The sequence below is a fragment of the Excalfactoria chinensis genome, chromosome 18, assembly GCF_039878825.1.
Source record: "Excalfactoria chinensis isolate bCotChi1 chromosome 18, bCotChi1.hap2, whole genome shotgun sequence".
Taxonomy (NCBI): Eukaryota; Metazoa; Chordata; class Aves; order Galliformes; family Phasianidae; genus Excalfactoria; species Excalfactoria chinensis.
In genome coordinates, this window is record NC_092842.1 from 6,749,776 (window position 1) to 6,772,899 (window position 23,124).

Genomic DNA, 23,124 nt, shown 5'->3' on the forward strand with positions numbered 1-23,124 from the left:
GGCAGCACCCATCCTGCCGCAGTGTGCGAGATAAGCGGTGTTTTGTTTGGGGCTCATTCTGTTGAGAAAGGGTTTAACTGTTGAAATGCTTCCTCTTTCTGGTGCAGACGTGAAGGTTGCTTTAGAAAGTGCTTTGAGACGGAGCGCTGACGGAATCCTGCCTTTATCTCGGGCAAAATGGCACTTTGCTTCATAAATGTCTTTTCTATAGTTTCAGTGTAGCCAGCGGCAGTGGTGGTGCTCCTTACGTAACGCTGCCCAAGGTCTGTCTGCTCTCTGTGAGCTTTGCTGTGCTCTCCTCTCCCATTACGGGTCACATTTTCCTGCATAAAGTAAACCCCCGGGGGAATAAATCAGTGGGGTTTATTTAAACAGACCGCAACTTTAAGGAAATGTTTGAGTTTTGGAACATCCCTCGCTATCCTCCATGAGCGTTAAGAGCGTCGATAAGCGATTTTATAAGGCATTGCTTCGCTGCTTTGGCTCCAACCACGGCTCGGAGCCCTTCTGCGTTACCGTGTGCCTCCGAGCTGCCTGAAAACACTGTTCCTCTCTCCCTGCCTTCTCCCTTTTTCAGATGTGCCCTACTTTGGATACCCCTGCATTGAATGCCTGAGGAGCTCCGGAGGATCCTGAGCCATGTCGCAGATGTTGCACATAGAGATTCCCAACTTTGGGAACACCGTGCTGGGCTGCCTGAATGAGCAGCGCCTGCTGGGGCTGTACTGCGATGTCTCCATCGTGGTGAAGGGCCAGGCCTTCAAGGCACACCGTGCCGTGCTGGCTGCCAGCAGCCTCTACTTCCGAGACTTGTTCAGCGGGAACAGCAAAAATGCCTTTGAGCTGCCGGGGACGGTGCCCCCTGCTTGCTTCCAGCAGATCCTCTCCTTTTGCTACACCGGCAAGCTCACCATGGCGGCCAGCGAGCAGCTGGTGGTGATGTACACGGCGGGCTTCCTGCAGATCCAGCACATCGTGGAGAAGGGGACAGACTTGATGTTCAAGGTGAGCTCGCCCCACTGTGACTCTCAGACCGCCATGATCGAAGACCCCTCCTCAGAACCGCAGAGCCCCTGCAACCAGCTGCAGTCGGCCTCGGCGCCCTACGTCATGTCCCCCTCCATGCCCATCCCTCTCCTCACCCGTGTCAAGCACGAGAGCCTGGAGCTGCCACCGGCCACCGTGCCGGGCCTACCTGCCAAGCGGCCCCTGGAGCCGGGCGCACGCGATGGTCCCACAGGAGCAGGTCCTGCTGCCGGCCCGCTGAAGCTGTCGCGTGTCTCCTACTATGGGGTGCCCAACCTGGCCTCCCTCCTGCCCACCGTGCAGCAGGTGCAGTACTCGCAGGGGGAGCGCACCAGCCCCGGCGCCAGCAGCATTCCCACCACCGACAGCCCCACGTCCTACCATAACGAGGAGGATGAGGAGGACGACGAGGCGTATGACACCATGGTGGAGGAGCAGTACGGGCAGATGTACATCAAGTCCTCAGGAGGCTATTCTGGTAAGGAGCATGCTATGTCCTTTGGTTTTCCTCTCTCCATGAGGTTTTGTTTGGTCCTTCTGCAGTGGGTTGGGGCTGGTTGGTGGGCTGGTGGCTCTGTGGCTTTGATGGTTTGCAGAGGGCCCGGCGCTGGGACATCCCGAGGGCAGTGGGCACCTCTGAATGTGGCACAGTGCCACTGCTCATGGCCGCGTCCTCTGGTGCCGTGGGTCACCTTCCGGGCTCTGTGAGGTGTGAGGTGCCTTCCCTTCATCCCAGCCTTTTGAAACATGCAGTGCAATGTGCTCGTGTCCCTTCCTCCAAACGTCATCGTGAAAATCACCCCCATAGATGTAGATCCCATTTGATGGGAACAGCTGTGGGAAGGAGCACAGGAGGACCGCTATCCCCATACCTGCACTAACAGCCATTCCTCTGCCAGGCCTGTCTGGTGCACTGGAGTCAAGCAGGGAAAAGCACTTGGAGTCCCACTGATACCATTTTATTACTGTATGGAAGCAACCACAACCATGACTCCTCGCAGTGGTGACACTGTTCCGCCATCAGTAATATTTGCTGAGTGAAGGACCCTCTAAACCTCTGTGCTGTGTCCCCACTGCAGTGCCAAGGGATGGGAACAGGCTCTGTGCAGGCACAGGGCTGTGCCAGCAACCTGCCCTCTGATGCTGGCTTCAAGCTGAGCCGAATTCAGGCTGCTTTCCTCCACACCGGGTTTGTTTTTATTTTGTATTGTGTTTTCTCACTGTAGAGCACGCAGCGAGTAATATGGGCTTGTCCTCAGCGCCGAGCTCTTGGAGCATTATTCTTCAGAGAAACGGGATTATAGCCTTGTGTGCCATGTTTGCCTTTCACCGTCATGGGGCCAGTGCATAGGGAGCAGCAGAACAAAACACATCCTGCAGGCTGCTGGGAGCCTGGGGCAGGGGGAATGCTGTGCTGTAGAGCAGCTCTGAGAGATGCTCCAAGGCCTGGGAACGTTCCTGGGCATCCCTGAGCCCTTTGGTGTGCATGCAGCAGGGCGTCCTGCTGAGGGAAGGCTGTGCTGCTTTCTCTGGGGGCTGTTAGGATGGAGCTGTGCCCCACGCAGGGTTGAGCTGCCCTCAGTTTCTTCCTCAGCCACACGTTTCAAGGGGAGTTTCCTGTTTGAATGAAGCCAGCTCTGGTATCGGGCTTCCCGGAAAATGGGGCACACACAAAAAAAAAAGAGATTAAAGAAAGAAATAAAACCTAAGCTATTCCATTATGGTCGGGACTTGTCGAGCTAACTGTGTTTTAATTACTCAGGATAAACCGTACCCTCAAAAGGTGCAGAATAATAAAACCATAAGATGGAAGAGAGCGAGCCGGCTAATCCCACTGCTGGCATGGAGCTCCTGCAGCCTCACAAAGGCCAGGGGGGGAGGGGGCAGCCGCTTCAAACACATTGCCAGGGTTTCCAGGAGCCCCGTTTGGAAAAACAAAAACAAAGCAAAGCAGAGCGCGGCACATCGAGCCCCGCGTTTCAGGCTTTTATTTTTCTTTTCCTCCCTTGATTTCTGTGCTTTGCCCCAACCCAGCAGTGCTGGGGTGGCCCTGACAGCGGTATTGCCCAGTGCTTAGCATTGAGCCCCGAATTTGGGCTTGTTTGCTCACATCCAGCCCAATTCTACGTTCAGAAGCCATCCCCGCAGCCGGGCTGTGAGATGCGCACCGTGACCTTGGCAGAGGGCTTTGCTGGGAGGAGAGGAGCGGGACGCAGCCCTGCTTGAAGTGCTGAGAATCTGCAGTGTGAACCTGAGGAAAATCCCTGTGATGCGGGGAAGGAGCTGCAGAGGAGCACGAGGACGGGTGCACACCTGGAGCGCCGCGGTGGCAGCGCCGCAGCAAAGCGCCCGATTCCATCCATTGCTCCGGATGTGAAGCTGCTGAAGCTCAACGAGGTTCCTAACATCTAACGAGGAGAAAGGCGCAACTCGAGGAGACGTTAAACAAAAGCCAAAGTATTTTTATCCCTAATTACAGCGCCGTGGGCCCGCTCTGAAGTGGGCTGCGGCAGGACTTGCAGATGCGCTGCTCTGTGCGCTGCTCCCGGCTCACTGCTCGCAGCTGCGACGCGCTGATGTCGATGGGAAGCAATGGGGTTGTGTGAGGTGAGGGCCCGACCCCTCTGCCTGTCACTGCTTAGTTTTTTTAGGGGGGTTAGATCTGGATACAGCAAAGCTCCAGGATGGCAAAAAAGCTGGGCTTGGAAGTTATGAAATCTCGCACTGACAGGAGCGCCTGTCATTAAAAATTCATCTAAAATAGCCATTATGGAAGAGTTGTGGTAATTAGCTGAGAGAATAGTTTCTCTCCTGGCCTCTGATTCCTGACAGTGAGGATGGAGGGCTCGAAGCAGCCCCGACCTGCTGCCACCTACAGCCAGCAGGAGCAGTGCAAGCAGTGGAGCTGGGCAGGACAATGTCACCTGAGAGAGATCAGGGCATCTTTTAGTACTGTAGGGCAGCTCCTGCCCATTAACCAAAGTGTCCCCCCTGGTTTTCCATGGGGGCTGTGGTTGCACGCACCCTGTGCCCCAGGTCAGGCACTGCTGCCCTTTTTAGGCATTAAACTCATGGCGGTTTCCCCCCCGTAAAGCACAGATGTTTAATTTTAGGCTGGCAGATGTTTCACTCCTGGCTGAGGTCTGCAGCGAGGCAAGATAGGGGTATTTATAAAGCAGTAATATTTTTCCTATACTAATTCCAGATTACCTCCCTGTATAAATAGGTCACAAATCAAATCTCTGCATTCCAGCACGTTGTTATACACGTCCCGTTTGTGCAATGTAAACCAGCACAGTCAGGGCTGTGCTGCTCCGTGGGCTGGCTGTGCTGTGCTGTGCTGTGCCGTGCTGTGCTGTGCTGTGCTGTGCTGTGCTGTGCTGTGCTGTGCTGTGCCGTGCTGTGCTGTGCTGTGCTGTGCCAGCTTACCCTGGGGATGCTGCGGTGGGGTGAGCCGTTGGCCTGCAGGATGTAAGCTAATGGGGTAAAGCTTTTCGGGGAGGAACTTCTCAGGAGAGAACATGAAAATGATCCGTGCATTGGCACCGAGCAGATGGAGGTGATTCTGTAGCCGTGGGCTCGTGACTTGTGGCTTCTCATTGCAGCTCTGCGCCCGGGCGCTTCCCACTGCAGTGCTCTCTGCTGCATCCTCACAAGTTGCAGATGCAAAATGAAATCCGTGCCTGGCGTGCAGCTCTCTCTGCTTCCTCTGCAACGCTTCCTGCTCCCCTGGCTGGGGTGGGCTCTGTCCAGGCAGAGCTGCCCCAAACAATGCCCGGCATTGTTCGTGTTGGAAGGAGCTGCTGCCCTCTGAAGATCCACATTAATTAGCAGCGAATACTGTCCTGTTCTTCCGAGCACAGTGGCCAAACACAGTTGCTTTCTTTGAGAACATGGGAGCAAAGTGTCCCTTGTGCTCTGCATCTTTACATAACTGTTCTGTGCCGTGCCGGCCGTCTGCTGGGAGCAGTCCTGAACCTCCCAGAGCCTGTTGGTGGCACTGAGTTTGTGCCCGTGTTGGATGGAGGCTGATCCCAAAAATGAGTTGTGCCCATGTGTAAGGAGGAGTTGGTAGACAGCAAGACAGGGGTGACCAGCGTGTGTTAGTGGATGGCCCCAGATTTGTTTTTGAATGGGAATTTAGTGTGTGGGCAGTGGTAGAAGGGTGTCTGTCCCACCTGCTGCAGGGCTGGCTGCTGCACTGCACTGCTTGCACAAGGATGTGGCCAGGGGGACACGGCATGTGCAGAGCACTGTTAGTGGGTTTCTGGGGTCTACAAAGCCCTTCGGGCACAGGTAGCACAGTGATCACTAGCCCTGTGCCAGAACCCTGCCTGCCAGCTGCTGCTTCAGGGCTGTATGGGAGCACAGAAAGCTGTGGGTGAATGTTGGCTTTGGGTGTGTTTGATCTGTGTGCTGCCTGTTATTTTTGGGGTGCAGCAGAAGTGCAGCAGTCCCTTCTGTTCCTGCCTGCACACTGTGAGCACAGCTGTGCCGTGATGGAGAAAGGTGCAAGCCTGGAAGCAGAAATGTGGTTGTTCTGCTGTTCTTGGTCCCGAATCATGCAGCAAAGTGATGTGCTGGGATGATGCAGTAGGTCGGTCCCATGCATGCGCTGCAGGGCTGCCTGGTGTGCCACTGCCCTCCAAATGGGTCTGCAGATGGGGCTGTTGTGTGTGGAGAGGGGAAATGTGACCTGAGCAGGAGAGTTAGCGTACCAAAGGAGGTATTATGGAATCTGGGTGATCTGTTGCCTGTTTTGGAGCCCACTGTTGGGTTACCAGCCCACCATGCCAGGGAAGCCGTCTCTGCACGCACGCCCCATTTGCAGGTGGTGGGGGGCAGCTGTGGAGAGCTGCTTGCCCACACCGAGGAGTCATCTGGAGGCAGGCAGAGCATCACTGGGTGCAGGAGCCTTCCATGGCACCTCTATGGGCTGCACTGCTCCCATCCAGGGCCTTCTTGGAGAAGCTGCACTGCACCCTCCTTGTGACACTGCACCTCCCCCGTGCACTGCATTCATCTTTTTCCCTTTTAATTTTGAAGTTGCACAAGAAAAGCCGGAGCAAATCCCGCTGGAGAACCGCTCCTGTGTCCTCATCCGCCGGGATCTGGTTGCCCTTCCAGCCAGTCTCATCAGCCAGATCGGATACCGCTGCCACCCAAAGCTCTACTCCGAGGGGGACCCTGGGGAGAAGCTGGAGCTCGTCGCAGGTAATGAGGGGCAGCACCTCTTGGTTTGGGAACTGTTGGGGACCTCTGCTGCTGGCCTGCCTCAAACGTGCTCTTCCTCCTGTGCCGCTGCAGGAGCTGTGCGTGCCCTTGCTTTGTCTTTCTGGATTATTCATCACCAATCATCTTTAAAAAAAAAAAATAGGAAAAAAAAAAAAAAAAGTTCTGAGTTTCCTTTAATTTGCTGATAGAAAAATGTGTCATTAACAGGATTTATTCAATTGAATTAATTTAGCGTTTTAATTGAATTCTGCAGCTTGTGTTCTTCCTGATTGGTGTGGGCTGCATGGCAATTGTATTTTGATTTCGATGCGCAGATCCTTTTTTGTTGTTGTTGTTGCTTGAAAAATGATCATCATAATTCATCAGGATAAAAGATTTACAAAGCAACGGAAGTGAAATGGGTGCCGGTGAGCAAGCTTTGAAAAACCCTTCCAAAAACTGGGGGTGTTTCGAGCTGCCAAGTTGGGAGGAGGAGAAGGAATGGGTTTGGTTTGGACCTTTCTCCCATCCTTATTTTCAGAGTGGTGGGAAACATGCAGTCAGTGGGGACTGGCTGCCCCCAGTGCTGAGTTATGGCCCTGCTGGGTGCAGGATGGAGCCCTTGAGCTGCTGTCATGGGTCTGGATTGCAGAGTTAGCTGCATGGCTGCAGTGCCCAGACCTGATTCCAGCCCCACGAGCCGTGGGCTGCTGCTCTTTCCTCGTGCTACAGCACCCCATGACACAGCATGAGCTGCTTCCCCAACACCAGGTCACTGCATGTGGGTGAAGTGACCCACACAGTCTCCCTGCTGAAGGACGTGGCAGCCCCACTTTGCATTCCTTCATCTGTGCCAATGGTCTGTGTGTCGGAGCAGGATGGTGTCTGTGCTTTGCAGGGGGGCTGGCGGTGGCTGGGCAGGTCTGTGTTGGCAGACAGGAGCTGTAGTTTCATGGGATCAGGAATATTCCTTTTGTGCCCATTTCTATTTTGGGTGACACCTCTTACAAACACGAAGCAGGGTGGGTTATTTCCACAGTGCGAGCTGCACACTGACTGGGGGCACCTCGGCTTCATTTACACTTTTCCATCTAGAAAAAGAGCTGAATGTCTGTACCCAACAGCAGCTGCCTGGGCTGCTTTTCCTCTGCTGAAGCGGAGCTGCCCATGGCAGCACTCGGCATTCCCTCTGCTGGTTCATCCCCTGCCATCACACTGCAGCCCATTACCACCCTGCATCCTTCAGCACGCGCCTCTGGGAACCCCCCCCAAGCATTTCCCTTTGTCTCAGGCTTTTCTGCCACCGTGGATTCTGCAAACTTCAGCAGCTCTGTCTGCACAGCCTTAAGCTGGCCTTGCGGCGGTGGCAGTAAATCCGAAGGGCGGACGCAGCGTGCGGAGCTGCTGTGACATCCAGAGCAGCATTCACCCATTTCCAACTGCTTTTGTCCATGAAATCTGGGCTCTGGGCACTGCCCTGCAAATCTAGGAGGGGTTCTGTTTCTCCAGTAGATGTTTGTATGTCTTAAAAGCAAATGTTCTGTGCTAGATGGGGATTTTGTTCTCATTTTAGTTATTCTCTCCACTCTTGCACTTGAGAAAAGAGAAAGCCGATCACTTTGGGCTTTTCTCCCTTCAAAGAGAACAAACAGTCCGGTTGCATGTACAGTACCACGTGTTCTGTGTGTCTTTGTCCTCTCGTTTGGCTCCTGCAGACCCTCCTGCACAGGCTGCCCATTGCCAGGCTCTCTCCCTGCCCTGCAGTGCAGCACAGCTCATCCTCACCCCCAGTTCTTCCTCTCTTCCAGGCTCAGGTGTTTACATCACGCGGGGGCAGCTGATGAATTGCCACTTATGTGCCGGTGTCAAACACAAAGTGCTCCTGAGACGTCTCCTGGCCACGTTCTTCGATCGGTACGTCCCGCTTCCCCAAGGGACCCCAAGTATTTGTTGGTGTTCTAAGTGTGCCGGCGGGTGATGTGTGAGCGTGTCACCCTCAGCAATGACTGAACCTGAACATCAGGCTTCCCAATTCCTTGCCTTAAAACCTCCTGTCTCGGTGCCCCTCCTTGCACTGAAGGTGCTGTGTGTCCCGGTGGGTACCCAGTGTGAGGGTGTTGCTTTGCCTCTCCTGCAGGAACACCCTTGCCAACAGCTGCGGAACCGGAATCCGCTCCTCCACGAGTGACCCCAGCAGGAAGCCTCTGGACAGCAGAGTCCTGAACGCCGTGAAACGTAAGGAGAGGGGTTTGCTGCTGCTGGGGTGGAAGTGCATGCTGAGAGCAAAGCCAGAACCTGAGCAAGGAAGGCCGTCTCTGTTGTGCTATAGGGGGAAACGTTATGGTGAAATTAGGTGAAATTGATTTTTATTATGTCAGGTTTTTGGGTCTGAATTTAATTTTTTTGTTTGGCAGCATCTTAATAGGAAGCATCATTGCTACTCGACTGTTTCGCTGTGTTTTAAATCATCAATTTCGCAGTTAATTATGGGGTGCTCTAAGAAAGCAAAATGATGGCTTTTGGCAGCACTCAGTGCTGGATACCGCTGGACCGGGTCTCAGTGCCCTGTCTTCTATGCCCTGTGCTGTCTGAGGCCGAGGCCTGGGGGGTTCAGCTGCTGACCCTCATCAGGGAGCAGCCTTTGGCACTGTGCAGCTCATCCCACCTGCACTTGGTGTGTGAAGGAGAGGAAGGGGCCTGTGCAGCAGATCTGGCTGTAAATATCACACTGTGCTCTGCAGAGAGGAATGGAACGACGAATGTTCAGTACTCAGAGACAGAAGCACTGCAGGGGCTGCTCCCTGAGTGTGGTGCTCCCACAGCTCTGGCCAGGCAGTGCCCCAGCCATGCTTTGCTGTTGTGTGTCGGGGCATTAGATGATTTTTCAAGTGTTTCACATGGAAATATCCAGTGCACGAGCCGTAGTTGGTCGTTATTCATCATAGGTTTTGCTCTGTAGCATCAGAGCTGTTGGTGGATCCACTGGTGGGTGCCTCCCCTGCTGGCAGCTGGGCCTGGTGGTTGGGATCCCACTACCCCAGGGCTCAGTCCCTCTCCAGGCCCCTCCTATGCCCCCATCTGCCCATCTCTCGGGCTGAGCAGTGCTGTTCTCAGTGTGGCAGGGAGCTCTGACACCCATCCAAGCACTGGGCTGCACCGGGCCCTGCACTGGGGCCTGGTGCTGCTGCCCTCCTGCCCTCAGCGCTGTGTATCCCTGTCTTTGCAGTGTATTGTCAGAATTTTGCCCCAAGCTTTAAGGAAAGCGAGATGAATGTCATAGCAGCTGATATGTGCACCAATGCCCGCCGGGTCCGCAAGCGTTGGCTCCCGAAGATCAAATCCATGCTGCCTGAAGGGATGGAGATGTACCGCACCGTGATGGGCTCCACCACAAACAGCGTCCCTCTGGATCCCGAATTCCAGCCCAGCTCTGCTCAGGTCTTTGAGCAGCAAATCTATGCAGAAAGGAGGAGCGATTCAGGAACTATAGTAGCATTAAGAACTAACACAGTGAGCGTCGATCTGAGCAATGGATCCAGCCAGTCCTTCGAACAGAGCGAGGATGCCGAGGGCGCCGGCTCTGTCATACAGGAGGCGGCTGCCACGGATGCCATGGCATCGGATACCCAAAGCACTCCCCAACCTTTTGAACAGGGCTCGGGCCCCTCCAGCCGACCCGAAACTCCGGTGAGAAGACCGGATGGCACTTATGGAGGGACTTTATAGAGAGAGCAAACGTTTTGTGACCTATAAGGGATCTGTAATACTAAAGCTGCTTGCATGCGTTACTAATACGAAACAAAAATGTGATCAAGCCACTTACCTACTGAACTGCTACTGTTGCCTGAAAAAAATGTGATTTTTATTCTGCTTGTATTTAAAATTGATGAAGGAAATAATCGCATTCGTTATACTGTAAACGATAGGTCTGTGGCGACCTACTTTAAAAAAAGAGAAAACTCTTGGGCTCCTTTTTTTGATACCCCTGAGGTTAGTCTGTGCGATTGTAGCTTTTTTGGGTCTTTTTTTTTTTTCTTCTTTTCCTTTATTATTATTTTGGTTTTATCTTCTATTTTTTTCTTTTTTTTTTCTTTTTTTTTTTTAAAGAAGGGGAGGAGAAAAACTTGACAACCCCCCCCACCCCCCCCATCACCACCCATCCATTCCTCAGCCCGGAGGTCAAGCCATCGCTCACCTTGTCCTTAGCAGTGAGTTGTGCATCGTGGAGCGCTGGGGTTTGGCCTGCTGGGGTGCGTGGCACAGGGTGGGGGAAACTGCTCCATGCTTCTGTTGGTGGAAGGTCAGTGGGATGCAGGATGTGTGATGCAGGATGTGGCTGTTCCTCTCGGTGTTGCCCCTCTCGGTGCCGCCGAGCGCTGGGTTGGTTCCTCTCCCCCTCCTGCTCTGAGCTGCTCCGCTGCGTTGGGTTCTCCTCGCCCCCTGCGCCCGCTTCTGTGCCTGAAGCAGGTTGGGTGCACAAAGGCTGTTTTCTTTTTTTGTTCTATTTTTTTTATTGAAAGCAAAGGGCTTCGTACCCCTCTTTGGTCTTTGGCTCATCCTGCTGGGAAGAAGCCTTCACACCTGCCTACCCGCTGCCCATCCCAGGCTGCTGTCCCCGGGACGCAGCGATGGAGCTGCGGTGGGTTTGGCTCAGCAGGACGTGCTCAGCTCAGTGCTGGGGATGGAGGTGTGCAGATGCAGGCCTGGCATTGCTGAGAATGGCTGCTTTTGCTTTCGTTTCTAATTCTTACTGTGACGGTAGGGCCTGCATTGAGGTACTTAGGGTGTGTTTTGCCACAGGTCCGGGTCTCCGGATGAGTGCACCACAGGTGGTCGCTTTGGGCTCCCGGGGCCCTTTCTTTCTTTCCCACTTTGGTTCCTGAATCCAGGCAGCGCTTTGCTCAGGGTTTCTTTCCGTCTCTGTGTTGAAGGGGAGGGGCGAGAGGCTGACCCAGCCTTTGGCCACGTGTTTTGTTTTCTTTGATACTTGAAGCTGTTTTTTGGCACCGTGATTACGAAGCTGTCCAGTGCTTGGCGCGTTCTGCTGTTCTTTGCCCTGAGACCAAGAAAAGCCGGGCTCCTCCCTGCCCCCCACACTGGACAGCACACGGGGCAGCCCCTGCCCCAGCCCCAGTGGCAATGGATGTGATATGGGGGGCACAGGACTGCCACTGCCCCGGCCCCATTTGCACTTTACCCACATGCACCAACACCCGCTCCTCCCGACGCATGGTGCTGCCCCAGCCCAGCACGGCGCTGTGATTCGGGCTTCCCCTCCCACCCTCCCCATGGAGCTGAGGGTCCCACAGCCCAGGGGTGCCCCGTTGCCCTCCGAGGTCCCCCCAGCAATGCTGGCTGCCCAGCGTGGGGCTGAGCATCCCCTGCAGGGTCTCCTCCTCCTCCCCCCTTTGGATGGGGCTGTATGGGCACCCTGCTGGCTCGAGGGGCCCCGAGCAAAGCGCTCCCAGACAGCGCCAGGGACAGCAGCAGCAGCAGCAGTACTTGAATGGCTTAGGGCAGAGAGTCTGAAGAGAGTCGAGTTGCACAGTGAAAATATATATTTTTATACCTAGCACAACTTCCTTGTATATTTTTGGGGTTCTTTCTTTTCTTTATTGGTTTTTTTTCCTTTGATTTTTTTTTCTTTTTTCCTTTTTGTTTTGGTTCTTCTTCGATCTGGGTTCGTTTTATTACTTCTTCTTATTACTAGGAAGGCAAACTTCTAAAATGTGAAGGGCGTTGGGTTTCTCCTTATCTGGTAGATGAGGGCAAGCATTTTGCACTAATGTTTCCTGTGTGTGGAGGATTCATGGTATGTTTGGAACATGTTACGTGGATAATGATTGTATTCTTCCGACAAACACAACCAAGTTCCCCCTTTGAAATACTGAATGTAAACGAGAACAGAGCAGTCCATCGATTGTATGCGGCTTTCCTGAGTGCCTTAGAATCTCTTGATCTCTTTTGTTCCTTCTTTTGTTGTCGGTTTGGTTTGGTTTGGGTTTTTGTTGGGTTTTCTTTTTTCTTTTCCAAGGAAAACAGATGGAGAGAATCAGCTCATAACCACCTCCTTCCTCCTCTTTGTTTACGACACTATTTTAAATTATAGAATTCGGGGCTGCTTTATAATGTGAATAGGAAACTGCGTTCATCTAGGTCTGATAGTGTAAAATCAGAGCATCAGTATTTATGGTATGTCTGCACCTTTATTCCTATGCTTGACTATTAGCAATATTACATGTATATTATATATCTAAAGTTATACCAAGCACCTTTAAAGAAATCAGAGCGCGTGCTCCGTGCAGTCCCCACATCCCTACATCTCCATATCCCTGCATCCCTATATCCTGACATCCCTACATCACCGCATCCCCACACCCCTATATCACCGTATCTCCACATCCCTGTATCCTCATATCCCACATATCTCCTTATCCCCACACCCCCATTTCCCAGCTCCCAGCACTGGAGGGCTGTAGGACCCTCCTCCTCCCAGCCGTGTCCCGGCAGCAGCGGGGTGCTGTGCCCATCCCACTATGGGGTGCACATGGACCGGTGGCCGCATGGAGCCACCAGAGCAGGGACCGATGCCTTTCCTGGTCGTTTTCCTGCTAAGCTTATGTTGGGATTGCTTATATTTACAGAAATAACTTGCTGTGAGCGGAGAAGGGTGTATGGCCCATTAACTAACCCAAAACCCAGAGCCTCCGGCCGGCTGTAAATCCTAAAGGCGGCACGGAGAGCTCACGGCTCTTCTGGGGCTCCAACTGCTGTTTAGAAGTGTTCCTGCTGTATAGACGTGTCACGTTGTCAGCCCAGGGCTCGGGGCCGCCCCATAACCGGGGCTGTCGGGAGCTCCGTGCACCGAGAGGGCTCTGCCACGAGTTTCTTCCACTGTTATAGAAGCGTTTTGCACACCAACGTTGGTTTTTATGTCGAAGTTAAGAAAAAAAAGAAAAAAAAAAAAAAAAAAAAAAAAAGGAAAATATAATAATAAAAATAATAATAATAAATATATATATATATATTAAAAAAAAAAAAAAAAAGAAAAGAAAAGAAACAAAACAAAGCCAAAACTCGCAATACTGTTTTTAGCAGACGGAATAAAATCCACGAACAAATACGAGATGAAAGGAACGAATGAGCGGGTGGAAAACGACGCCGTAGGGAAAGGCTCCGAACCGTCCTTTGGGGCGGGGGGCGATGGGTTGGGGCGGAGCGCTGACCCAACTTCGGCTGCTTCGGGGGAAGGCAAAGCGAAGGGCTGAGCGGTGCCGTTGTTTCGGGGGCGGCTCCGGCGCTGTGCGCAGTACTGTGACTCCACGACTGTTATCCCTGTGTGTGCTGTAGGACAGCCCCGCAGTACCGCTGAGCTCCGGCTCTCAGCCACGGACGATTCTCGCTTCGTCTTGGTTCTTTTTGTTTTTGACTTTGATCGCGCATTATTCACCGGTATTTATGTGCTCTTTACTCTGTGTAGTTCTGACTGTTATTTTGTAGCCACGGCTGATGCCATATAGAGGTAACTAAAACCAGAAATAAAAGGTTAAGGACAAACCCCATCTCCCACTCTCCCCCCCCCTCCCCTCACCCCCTATCGGATCTGTGCTCACAGCTGTTTTCAGACGACGGAAAATCCATTTAAGAGGAACGAATTTCGCGGCCGGTGCGACCATGAATTGTACAACGCTTTGTAAAGTTCACATTTACAGAATAATAAAGGAAATGATGATTACAGCCCTGCGCGGCTCCTCCTGCATCTCTGTGCCACGGCGACGGCCCGGCTCTGCTGGGAGGGATGGACACACAACCGCGAGGCCACGGCTGGGCGCCCCAAGCGGTCCTTGCCTCTTCTTTGCTCTTTTTTCCCCCCTTTCCCCCCCTTTTTTGGCTTTATTTCCCCCATTTCCCCCCCTCCCCTTTTTTTTCCTGTTCCCCCTTTTCCTTTTTATCTTCTTTTCCCTTTTTCTTCCTTTGTTTATTTCCCTTTTATCCCCTTTTCCCCTTTGGTTCCTCCTTTTTCCTCTTTATTTCCCTTTATCTATTTCCCCCCCTTTCCAACCTTTTCCCCATTACTCCCCCTTCTCCCCCTTTTCCCCCATCCCCCCTTTCCCCATCCTTCCTTCTTTTCCCTTTTTTCCCTTCTTTTCCTCTTTTATCCCATTTTTTTGCCCCCTTATTCCCCCCTTTCCCATTATCCCCCCTTTCCCATTATCCCCCTTTTCCCATTATCCCCCCTTTCCCATTATCCCCCCTTTCCCATTTCCCCCCTTATATTTCCCTATTTTTCACCCTATTTCAACCTTTTCCTCCTTATTCTCTTTATTCCCCTTCCTCCTTCCCCCCCCCCCCTGGTTTTTCCCTTCTCACTTCCCCCTCATATTCCCCAACCCCACTGACCCCATAACCGCACAGAACCCATTGGGATGGCGGCACAGATCCCTGTGCCCGCACAGCGCGCAGCACAGCATTACATAAACCATCCCCAGCTGATTTATTCTAAATGAGTTGTTATCATCAGAATTTTCCTTACGAGCAGCTTTTCTTGCAGACGTCGGTATTTCAGGGAGAAAGAAAAAAAAAAAGAACAACCCACCCAACCAACCATCTTCCGACCGCTCCAATATTTCAAACTGATTCCTTATAAACACCAGTTCTAAAATTAGGGCTGTGGTGTGCGGCGTTGTCAGAGCGGCTCTATTACGATCTGCAGAGAGTATGGAAAGATAAATGAGTTATTTAACCAAGCCAACGGCCTTGCTGCGGGGATGTGCAGAGAGAAGCATGCAGGGAAGGGGAGCGGCGTGCAGGCGCTGTGTGCCCGCTGTGCCCGGTGCTGCTGTGCTCCTCTTGGCACATGGGTGCACCATGTCCTGCAGGTGGGACTGCAGCACTTGTCCCTGACCCTGACCTCCACCTACACAGAGCAAAGCCAGGCAGAGCTGCTCTATGGCTGCGGTCCTCACTGGATTGCAGACTAGCTGCCTTGGGGCCTTTTGCTGGGCTTTTGCAGCACTGCATAACAGCAGCTGCCTCAGCACCGACCATTGCAAACAGCACCAACCATTGCAAACAGCATTGGTTGTTGTGTACATTATGGGATGGTGCAAATGGCATTGACCGTGGCAAACGGCGTTGGTCATTGCAAGCTGTGTCGGTCATCACAAATGTTACTGGTCACTGCAAGAGGCAATGAACATTGCAGACAGCATTGGTCACTGCAGACAGTGTTGGGTCAGTGCGAATGGCGTTGACTCTTGCAGATGGGATTCATTGGTCACTGCAGACAGTGTTGGGTCAGTGCGAATGGCATTGACTCTTGCAGATGGCATTCATTGGTCACTGCAGACAGTGTTGGGTCAGTGCGAATGGCATTGACTCTTGCAGGTGGCATTTATTGGTCATTGCAAACGGCGCTGGCTGTTCGCATTGCTGCCCTTGGCACTGCAGAAGGAGCGAGGCAGAGCTGCACCCAGCAGAGCGCAGCCCCGCAGCGATAAACCTGGCAGAGGAGAAGTCCTGATTTATCAGCATTGCAGCACAACGTAAGTACCACGCAAACCTGACAGCAGCACCTACCCAGAGCAGAAGCACAACAGGGTGAGCTGGCCCTGGGAACACCCTGCCTGCCTTTGGGGATGCAGAGATTCCCCTCCCACCCTGCCCAGCTGTGAAACCACTGGGCAATGCTGGATGTGGCCCCATCCCTGAGCAGCTGCATAGGGGGTGCACAGTGCTGGGGCTGGGGTTGCCCCACTGCCTCTCTGCAGCCCCACGTGTGAGTGAAGGGTGAGATTTATGTCAGAGAGGAGCAGCGAGCAGCAGCCATAAATCACAGCCATGAGCGCTCCCTGCACCGGCGGCTGAGGAACACTTCACGGCTTTTCTTATTTATATGCATCTTTTGCACTGAGCCATTTTATAATAGACTGTGGAGCAGCACTCCAGCACTGACGATGGCTGATATATATCGTGCAGGACAGAAAATACAAATAAAGGGTGAAGGGTGGGAGCTGCATCACTCAGCACGCTGTGCTGCTCACAGCACTGCTTCCCCTCGCCTGCCTGGCCCTCGGCTGCACTGCCTCCGTGCTGTCCCTGCTGGGTGGCTCTGGAGCCTGCAGCGATGCCACCATGGTGATGCCCAGGAGGTGGTTTGAGCCATGGATGGGCACTGCTGGGCTGCACCAGGATTGGAGCAGTAAGAGGGTCTGGTAATGAAATTGCTGGCAGCTGTTGGGTAGTTAACGAGTGGCCGCTGCCCTCCGTCCCGTGGTGGGCTGCGGTGGGGCAGTGGGGTCAGCTGTCCCCATAACATAAGGGCAGAAGTTGCCAATAGGGAAGGAGACACAGAGTATAAGAGGAGAGAGAAACCCGGAGGGGCTGTAAGCTCACGCATTGGCCCCAGCTGAAGATACAGGACATAAATTACAGTGCTTAAAAGCTTCTATAATTTCCCTCCTATTTGATTCACCATAAAGCACCGCGATGCCCACTGCATCCAACCAGCTGATTATACGTTGGTACCAAGACACAGCTCACGCTTAAAATAACATTACTGGAAGGGAGATGGACAAGAGAATTCATTTGAATGGAAATCAATTTGATTAGGAAAGTAAATTACCCCGACGATACAAGCAGCACATCGCGGTGCTGGAGAATAACCATAATACAAAGCTGTGGCAGCACAGAGCTGGAGGTGTCATCCATGACACCAGGTTTGCAGGCAGCTCCAGCTGTGGGTCTGGCTGTGTCCCATCCTTCTGCCTCCAGAGGGGGCATAGATGGGGATGTGGCACGATGGGACTGAGCCCATCCATGGGGTAAAGGCTCCCCATCCCCATGGCAGCTGCTGAGCACCAGCACGGCCGAGCCACGCATTGCTGCACTGGGTTATTTGATAAATAATCAATTGGTATTTAATTCCCATGCGATAACTGTCTTATTAAATCTAAATTTAATGTTGTATTTGGGAAACCCTAATTTAAAGCGTTACTGCATGCGCCATCTGGCGTGCTCTCTAAATACAAATGCAATAACATAATTCAGAACTACATCATAAAAGTAAGTTATAAGAGATTAAAATGCACAACTCCGTTCTTCACTCAAGGCGGCTTTTATGCTTTTTCCCCCTGATTTCAATACAAATCACAACTGAAACATCTCTGCTCCAGGACTGATGCCCTGCAGGGATTTTGGGCAGCAGATGCCAATGCTTTGGGGGCACAGGGTCACACATCCCACCAACCCAGCGCTGCCTAAACCCAGTGTGATGGACACCATACTTGGGTGCATCAATGGGCCTTCATCCCTGCAGTAAATCTAATACCTGTGCGGAAAAGCCACCCTCTTTTCTCTCTATGTTGAATGAAACATGAGATTCCTTAATAGAGAGGGAAATTAAAATCTAGTTTTATTGCAGTTCCTGTAACTGGTATCTAAGCTATTAATAATCAATCCATTCTTGCTTAAAAGCCAACATTTATCACACCAGCTAAGATGAGCTGACGGGCACTGGGGGGGAAAGTACAATTGACTGCAATTACACTTTGAAAAATGTTATCAGTGCCACTGACCACTGGGGATAAATGATGAGATTTCATTTGTTTCTTCAAGCTCGAGCTTCTTCTTCCCAACTTCTCCCTTTTATTGCTGTTTCTTCCCTCTGGCTGCAGCTTGGCCTGGAGAGGAGCTGCTGAGTGCCTGCATTGTGCGTGGTGTGGGTAAGGGGAAGGGATGCGGGCAGCCCAGAGGGACCCTGCTTACAGCAAGGGCTACATGTCATCCCAATGGCTGTGGGGCACATGGGGGCACTGCTCCCTGCATGTCCCTGTGGGGTACTGAATATGGGGTCACCACTCTTTACATGTCCCTATGGGGCACTGAATATGGGGTCACCACTCTTTACATGTCCCTATGGGGTACTGAACAGAGGGACACCACTCCTTGACTGTCCCTATGAGATACTGCACATGGGGACAACACTCCCTGCATGTCCCTATGGGGAATTGCACATGGGGACACCACTCCATGCATGTCCCTATGGGGTATTGAACATGGGGACAGCACTCCATGCATGTCCCTATGGGGTTTATGGGACCCATCTGACCGCCCTCTCCTGCAGCAGTTTTGCACTCCCTGTGACGATTCTCCAGACTCCAAACTTTCCAAACGAGTTTTGTTTTTTTTTTTGCAATTCCAAATTAATAATTGTTCTGTCTAGAACAGGGATAATTAAATGCCTGTTCATCCTCATTATTGTCAGCCTTGTGATTTGTTGTTTTCTCTGTAATAAAATTAACCGCTTTAACTAATGGGTGCCAAAAACTTGATAATTAAAGCTGAGCAAATAATTTGCAGCAAACAATTCACCCTCTGGGCCTGCCTGAGCTCAGGGTTTTGACCAGGGCCCTTCCTGAAGCTTTCTAAGATAAAAGGGCTCCCATAGCGGGATGGGTTGTGCACAACCACCTGGTAATGAGGGGTAGAACTGAAATCAGGAACAGTTTCTGCTTTGAAAGAGCGGTGATGCACCGGTATGGGCTGCCCATCCGCAGGGGTGTGCAGAGATGTGTCTCTGGGGGATGTGTGGGTACAGCCTCAGTGGGATCTCAGAGGGCTTTTGCAGCCTGAAAGGTTCTGGGATTGCATGAGTCTATGATTCCATCCTGGCTGCCCATTGGCAGAACCCAAAGACGAGGCACAGAGATCCCAGTGCCTGCAGTGGGGAGGGGGAGACGCCATCTCCAACCAAGGATGGACCTTAAAATGACTGCTGTTGGCAAGGCTTCATCCTGCCAGCAGCTCGAGGGGCGTTTGGAGGTGCTGCAATTAACAATGAAGGTTATGCTGCCCATTACAACACAAGGGGCCACAAATGAGGCAGTGGCACGAGATGCAGCACAGCTTGTCCCTGCCCCAAAGGTGCACTGCTGGGGTGCAGCAGTGGTGTGGTGGGATCAGCTCAGCTCTGCCCTTCGCTGCACACACAGCCAACGAGGCTCAGATGGATCCAACCGATGGGAAATGCCTCCTCCCTATAACTTTAAATTAAAAAAGCAATGCTCTGTTTATTGGTTCTTGCGAGTGCCTCCGGAGCGGCGGGCTCATAAAGATCATATTACAGTACAAGCCATTATGCAAAGAGTTTACTATATATACATTTCTAAATGCTTCAGCAAACAGCAGCCTGCTTACGAGCAGAGCAGGATAACTGGTTCGTTTGGGGTAACAAATGATCCTTGATTTGATTTTAAATGCAATGACAGCAAAATTTATTTCTTATTTAATCACTTGCCGGAGCAGTTGAGGATGGGATGGCATTAAACCTCACAATGCAGCATATGAGTACTGAATCCGCTGAAATAGGCATAAGAATATATTATGTTTATAGGATAGAAAAAGATTGTACAGCAATGCATGTAACGAGAATGGGTATTTTTGTCATTTATACAGTGGCTTATATCATTATTTCTTCCCACTTCCAATTTTTCAGTAATAAAAATACAGGGGATGTGATTCTCTTTGCATTACAGATAAACCATCTTGATTCTTTATTAAATATTTTTATTAATCTGAAGTACTACAAAGCATTTGAGCAGATAAATCAGGCTCCGAATAGTCATTTCCTCTCCGCTATGGCTCTATAAAGTGGATTCATTTATGAGCACGCAATACCAGAAAAGAAGGTTTCCATATTCATTAATGCATTCCCTTATGTTCCTATTTTCACGCCCTCGCCCTGCAGGAGCGCTGGGCCAGCAGATCCCCCAGCAAAGCACAGCTCAGCCACCCCACGGTGCTGCTGGGGTTACCATGCAGATGCTGACTCCCAGTTCCTGAACCCAACCTTGGCAATGCACCCAGCGGGCAGCCCTGGGGCTGGGGATGAGGTTGCAGATGGGGCTGTGCCCACCGCTGTCCCCGTGCGGAGGGATGTGGTGATGGAGGGCTGCGTTGCGTTGGCAGCGCTCGGCAGCAGCCGTCGGAGGAGGTGGGGGAGGCACAGAGGGATTAAAGCTATTTAAAACACAGCCAGGTGTGCAAACAAGTTTATTCTATTGTAGCAGCGAGCGAATGAATCACGGGCGCTGCGGAAAGGTTACGGCGTTATTTAGGGCTGCCGGGGAGATGTGACATTTGGTGAATGCCTTTGCTGGGGATGTTCCCTCCGTGGACTCCCTGAATACCCATTGGGACCCCAGAAAGTCACTGCCCTGCAGCCCCATCCTGCTCCCAGCATATGGAAGCCAATGGGGCTTTGGCATTTCAGTGCAGCAGCTGCCTGACAGCTGTTGGCTGTTGGCAATAGGAGCCCTGGAGCGGTACGAAGCGCTGCACCCCTTGCAGCCCGGCGTCCCATGGCCCCTTCCTGCCCTCACACTGCAGCTGATGAGCGTCACAGTGGAGCACAGCTGCTGGTTTTCCCTTTTTCCCCACTGACGGTGCTGGAAGTGGTGCAGGAGAGGTTGCATTGGGATTGTTGGCTCCCAGCTGTTCACCATCAACATCGGAGCTGCCCCGAGCGGATCAGACCCAGCACAGCTGCAGGGAGCAGAGGAAAGCCCACAGCAGGGCAGTGGGACTGCACCAAGCATGAACCCTAACCCCAAAGGTGCAGCGCCTCTCCTGGGGTCTCATGGGCACAACCCAAGGCTGAGGAGTTTGGGAGGTCCCAGAGAAGCAGGGAACAGCTATCAATGCAGAGCGTTGTCCTCTCACTTCCCAGACTGTTTAGAGAGAGAAAGGATGGAGTGGAAGAGTTTTCCACCTCTGCAAAACAGTGCTCGGGAAGGAAATGAGCAGCCAGGGCTTGTAATTGAGATGGATGAAAAGGCGTCCGGCTTCCCCCAAAGCGATTCAGGCAACGTACTTGAGGAGAATATGAAGTGCGCCGCTCTCTTAAGATCGCCACGCTGCAGCTAAATTATTAATGATGAGGAATGATTTCATATTTAATCTAAAGACTATTAATTACACTGCAGAAGAGCAACGCACCATCCTGAGAGCCCCTCTCACCGGCTGAATAATTCAGAGCTGCCCCATATTTTACCTCCATGTCGAGGCAGGCGGCGATGTGTTCCCACACAGTGCGGTGGTGTTTAGGGCTGGAGGGGACATCCTATGGGGACAGGGATGACGAGGACAGACCTCAGCCCCCCACAGAGGCACTGGGGCTGTGGGGCTGGAGGGGAGGCTGCCATGGGGCAGCATGGGCCGAGGTGCAGCTGCTCCCACACCCGGCACAGCCCCGCTCTGTGTGCAGATGCAGAAGACAGATGTTTATTTGTCCAGGATTATTTGCTGATCACTGTTACGGTGATCCAAGATGATCATTAAAAAGGGAAATGGGCTGTTTAATAATAATGCTCAGAGCACGCAGTGTGCCTCGCATTATGAGGGTGTTTAAGCACAGGCCCAATTAAGTCCCTCGCATCCCTGCAGAATTACCCCGGTTGTTTAAACTATCAGCCAAACTCCAGGCTCCTCGCACTTGAAGGCAATCCTGGAGGCTGGCACTCTGCTAGAGACCCATTCCTACCCTGAAGCTAAATTAAAACCCTATTGTGCTGGTGCTGCTAATATTTCCTGCTCTTGTTTCCAACAATTAAATCGTGACATTCTGCCAAAGCCTGCGCGGAGCCCAGGAAAGGCTCTTCACGTGCTGCAAAGAAGCCACAGCCTGCATCTATGCACCCAGGTAACTGGTGGGGGGAAACAGAGGGAAGTAAAAGGCTGTTTAAGGAAGAGATGACTGTTTGGTCACGGCTTAAAAGTTGGTACTTAGAAATTCCATGAATTTTAAAATAAAGACATTGTGAGATTTGAACTTTCTTCTGAACGCTCACAAACAGCGGTGCCTAATACCTTCCCTGGCCATTAAAGAGCTGAGCCGGAGAGCTGCAAGCACTAAGCACCACGCTGATAGAGCAGTTACACACAGTAATAGAATTGTGTTTGGAGAGGCAGCAAAGGCAGGTATGGAGACCATACATAAACAAGGCCATTACCAGCCAGAGTAAGCGGTGATAGAATTTCATGAATATCCCCACAAAAAGCTTTGTATATTTATAACAACCCACGGAGTCATTTGGAGCGCAGTCAGGGGCCTTTCAGAGTGATCTGGGAAGTAAATTGTGCAGTGGGGCTGTGCTGATCTGCACCGGGTATGGGAGATGTGGGCTGCTGCACATGGGGCAGTGCTGGGATGGGGCAAGGGGTGGATGCTGCTATGGGGCAGTGCTGGGATGGGGCACAGGGGTGGATGCTGCCATGGGGCAGTACTAGGATAGGGCACAAGGGTGGATGCTGCCATCGGCCAGTGTTGGGATGGGGCACAGGGGTGGATGCTGCCTTGGGGGCACCCAAGAGGAACAGTTCTCCTCTGTCTGCCCACTGAAGTGGCTGAGGGGTGACAGACGGGCATTTCCACATCTCAGGAAAAGAATAATCCAGGATTCATCAGCCTTAAAGTGCCAGGATGGGGCTTGGAATCCACACAGCAGCGTGTCTCAGCATATTTATTGCTTTCATTTAAATAAATAGCTGCTTCAGACTTAGAAAAACTTCTTGCTGCAACTTTTGCAGAGCCCAAGCACACGCGATACCAGGCGTGGAGCTCAAAGACGAGCCTAATAAAATGCTAATTGCAATTCATAAATTATATTGGGGATGCCTGGGACTATTGAAGATCCTGGATGAAGTGTAGTGTTCAATTTATCCTGTGCACGTTGCCGACAGTGCTGCCAGCCTCCTCCTTGTCCCCCTGTGTTGTTTTGTCATCTCCGTACTATCACCAATTCATCACAAAGGCAACTGAACTCTCCAATGTCCACCCACCGGGTGACTTTGTCTTCGCTACTCTATGACTTCTAAATTAAATTG

At 52.0% G+C, this 23,124-nt stretch overlaps 1 protein-coding gene and 1 pseudogene across 3 annotated transcripts in view; both read left to right on the forward strand.

The window, feature by feature from the left end:
* The window catches only part of NACC2 (NACC family member 2), a 34,002-nt gene extending 23,663 nt beyond the window's left edge, over positions 1 to 10,339 (forward strand). For all 3 annotated transcript variants that reach the window (XM_072352559.1, XM_072352560.1, XM_072352558.1), the window contains exons 2-6: positions 578 to 1,504; positions 6,073 to 6,240; positions 8,049 to 8,154; positions 8,378 to 8,475; positions 9,467 to 10,339. In XM_072352559.1, the coding sequence (XP_072208660.1) occupies positions 640 to 1,504; positions 6,073 to 6,240; positions 8,049 to 8,154; positions 8,378 to 8,475; positions 9,467 to 9,966 (1,737 nt within the window). In that variant the 5' untranslated portion in view covers positions 578 to 639 and the 3' untranslated portion in view covers positions 9,967 to 10,339. The remainder of the gene's footprint in view (positions 1 to 577; positions 1,505 to 6,072; positions 6,241 to 8,048; positions 8,155 to 8,377; positions 8,476 to 9,466) is intronic.
* Positions 10,340 to 10,475: 136 nt separating this feature from the next.
* On the forward strand, positions 10,476 to 13,977 carry LOC140260330 (uncharacterized; annotated as a pseudogene).
* The last annotated feature ends 9,147 nt before the right edge of the window (positions 13,978 to 23,124 follow it).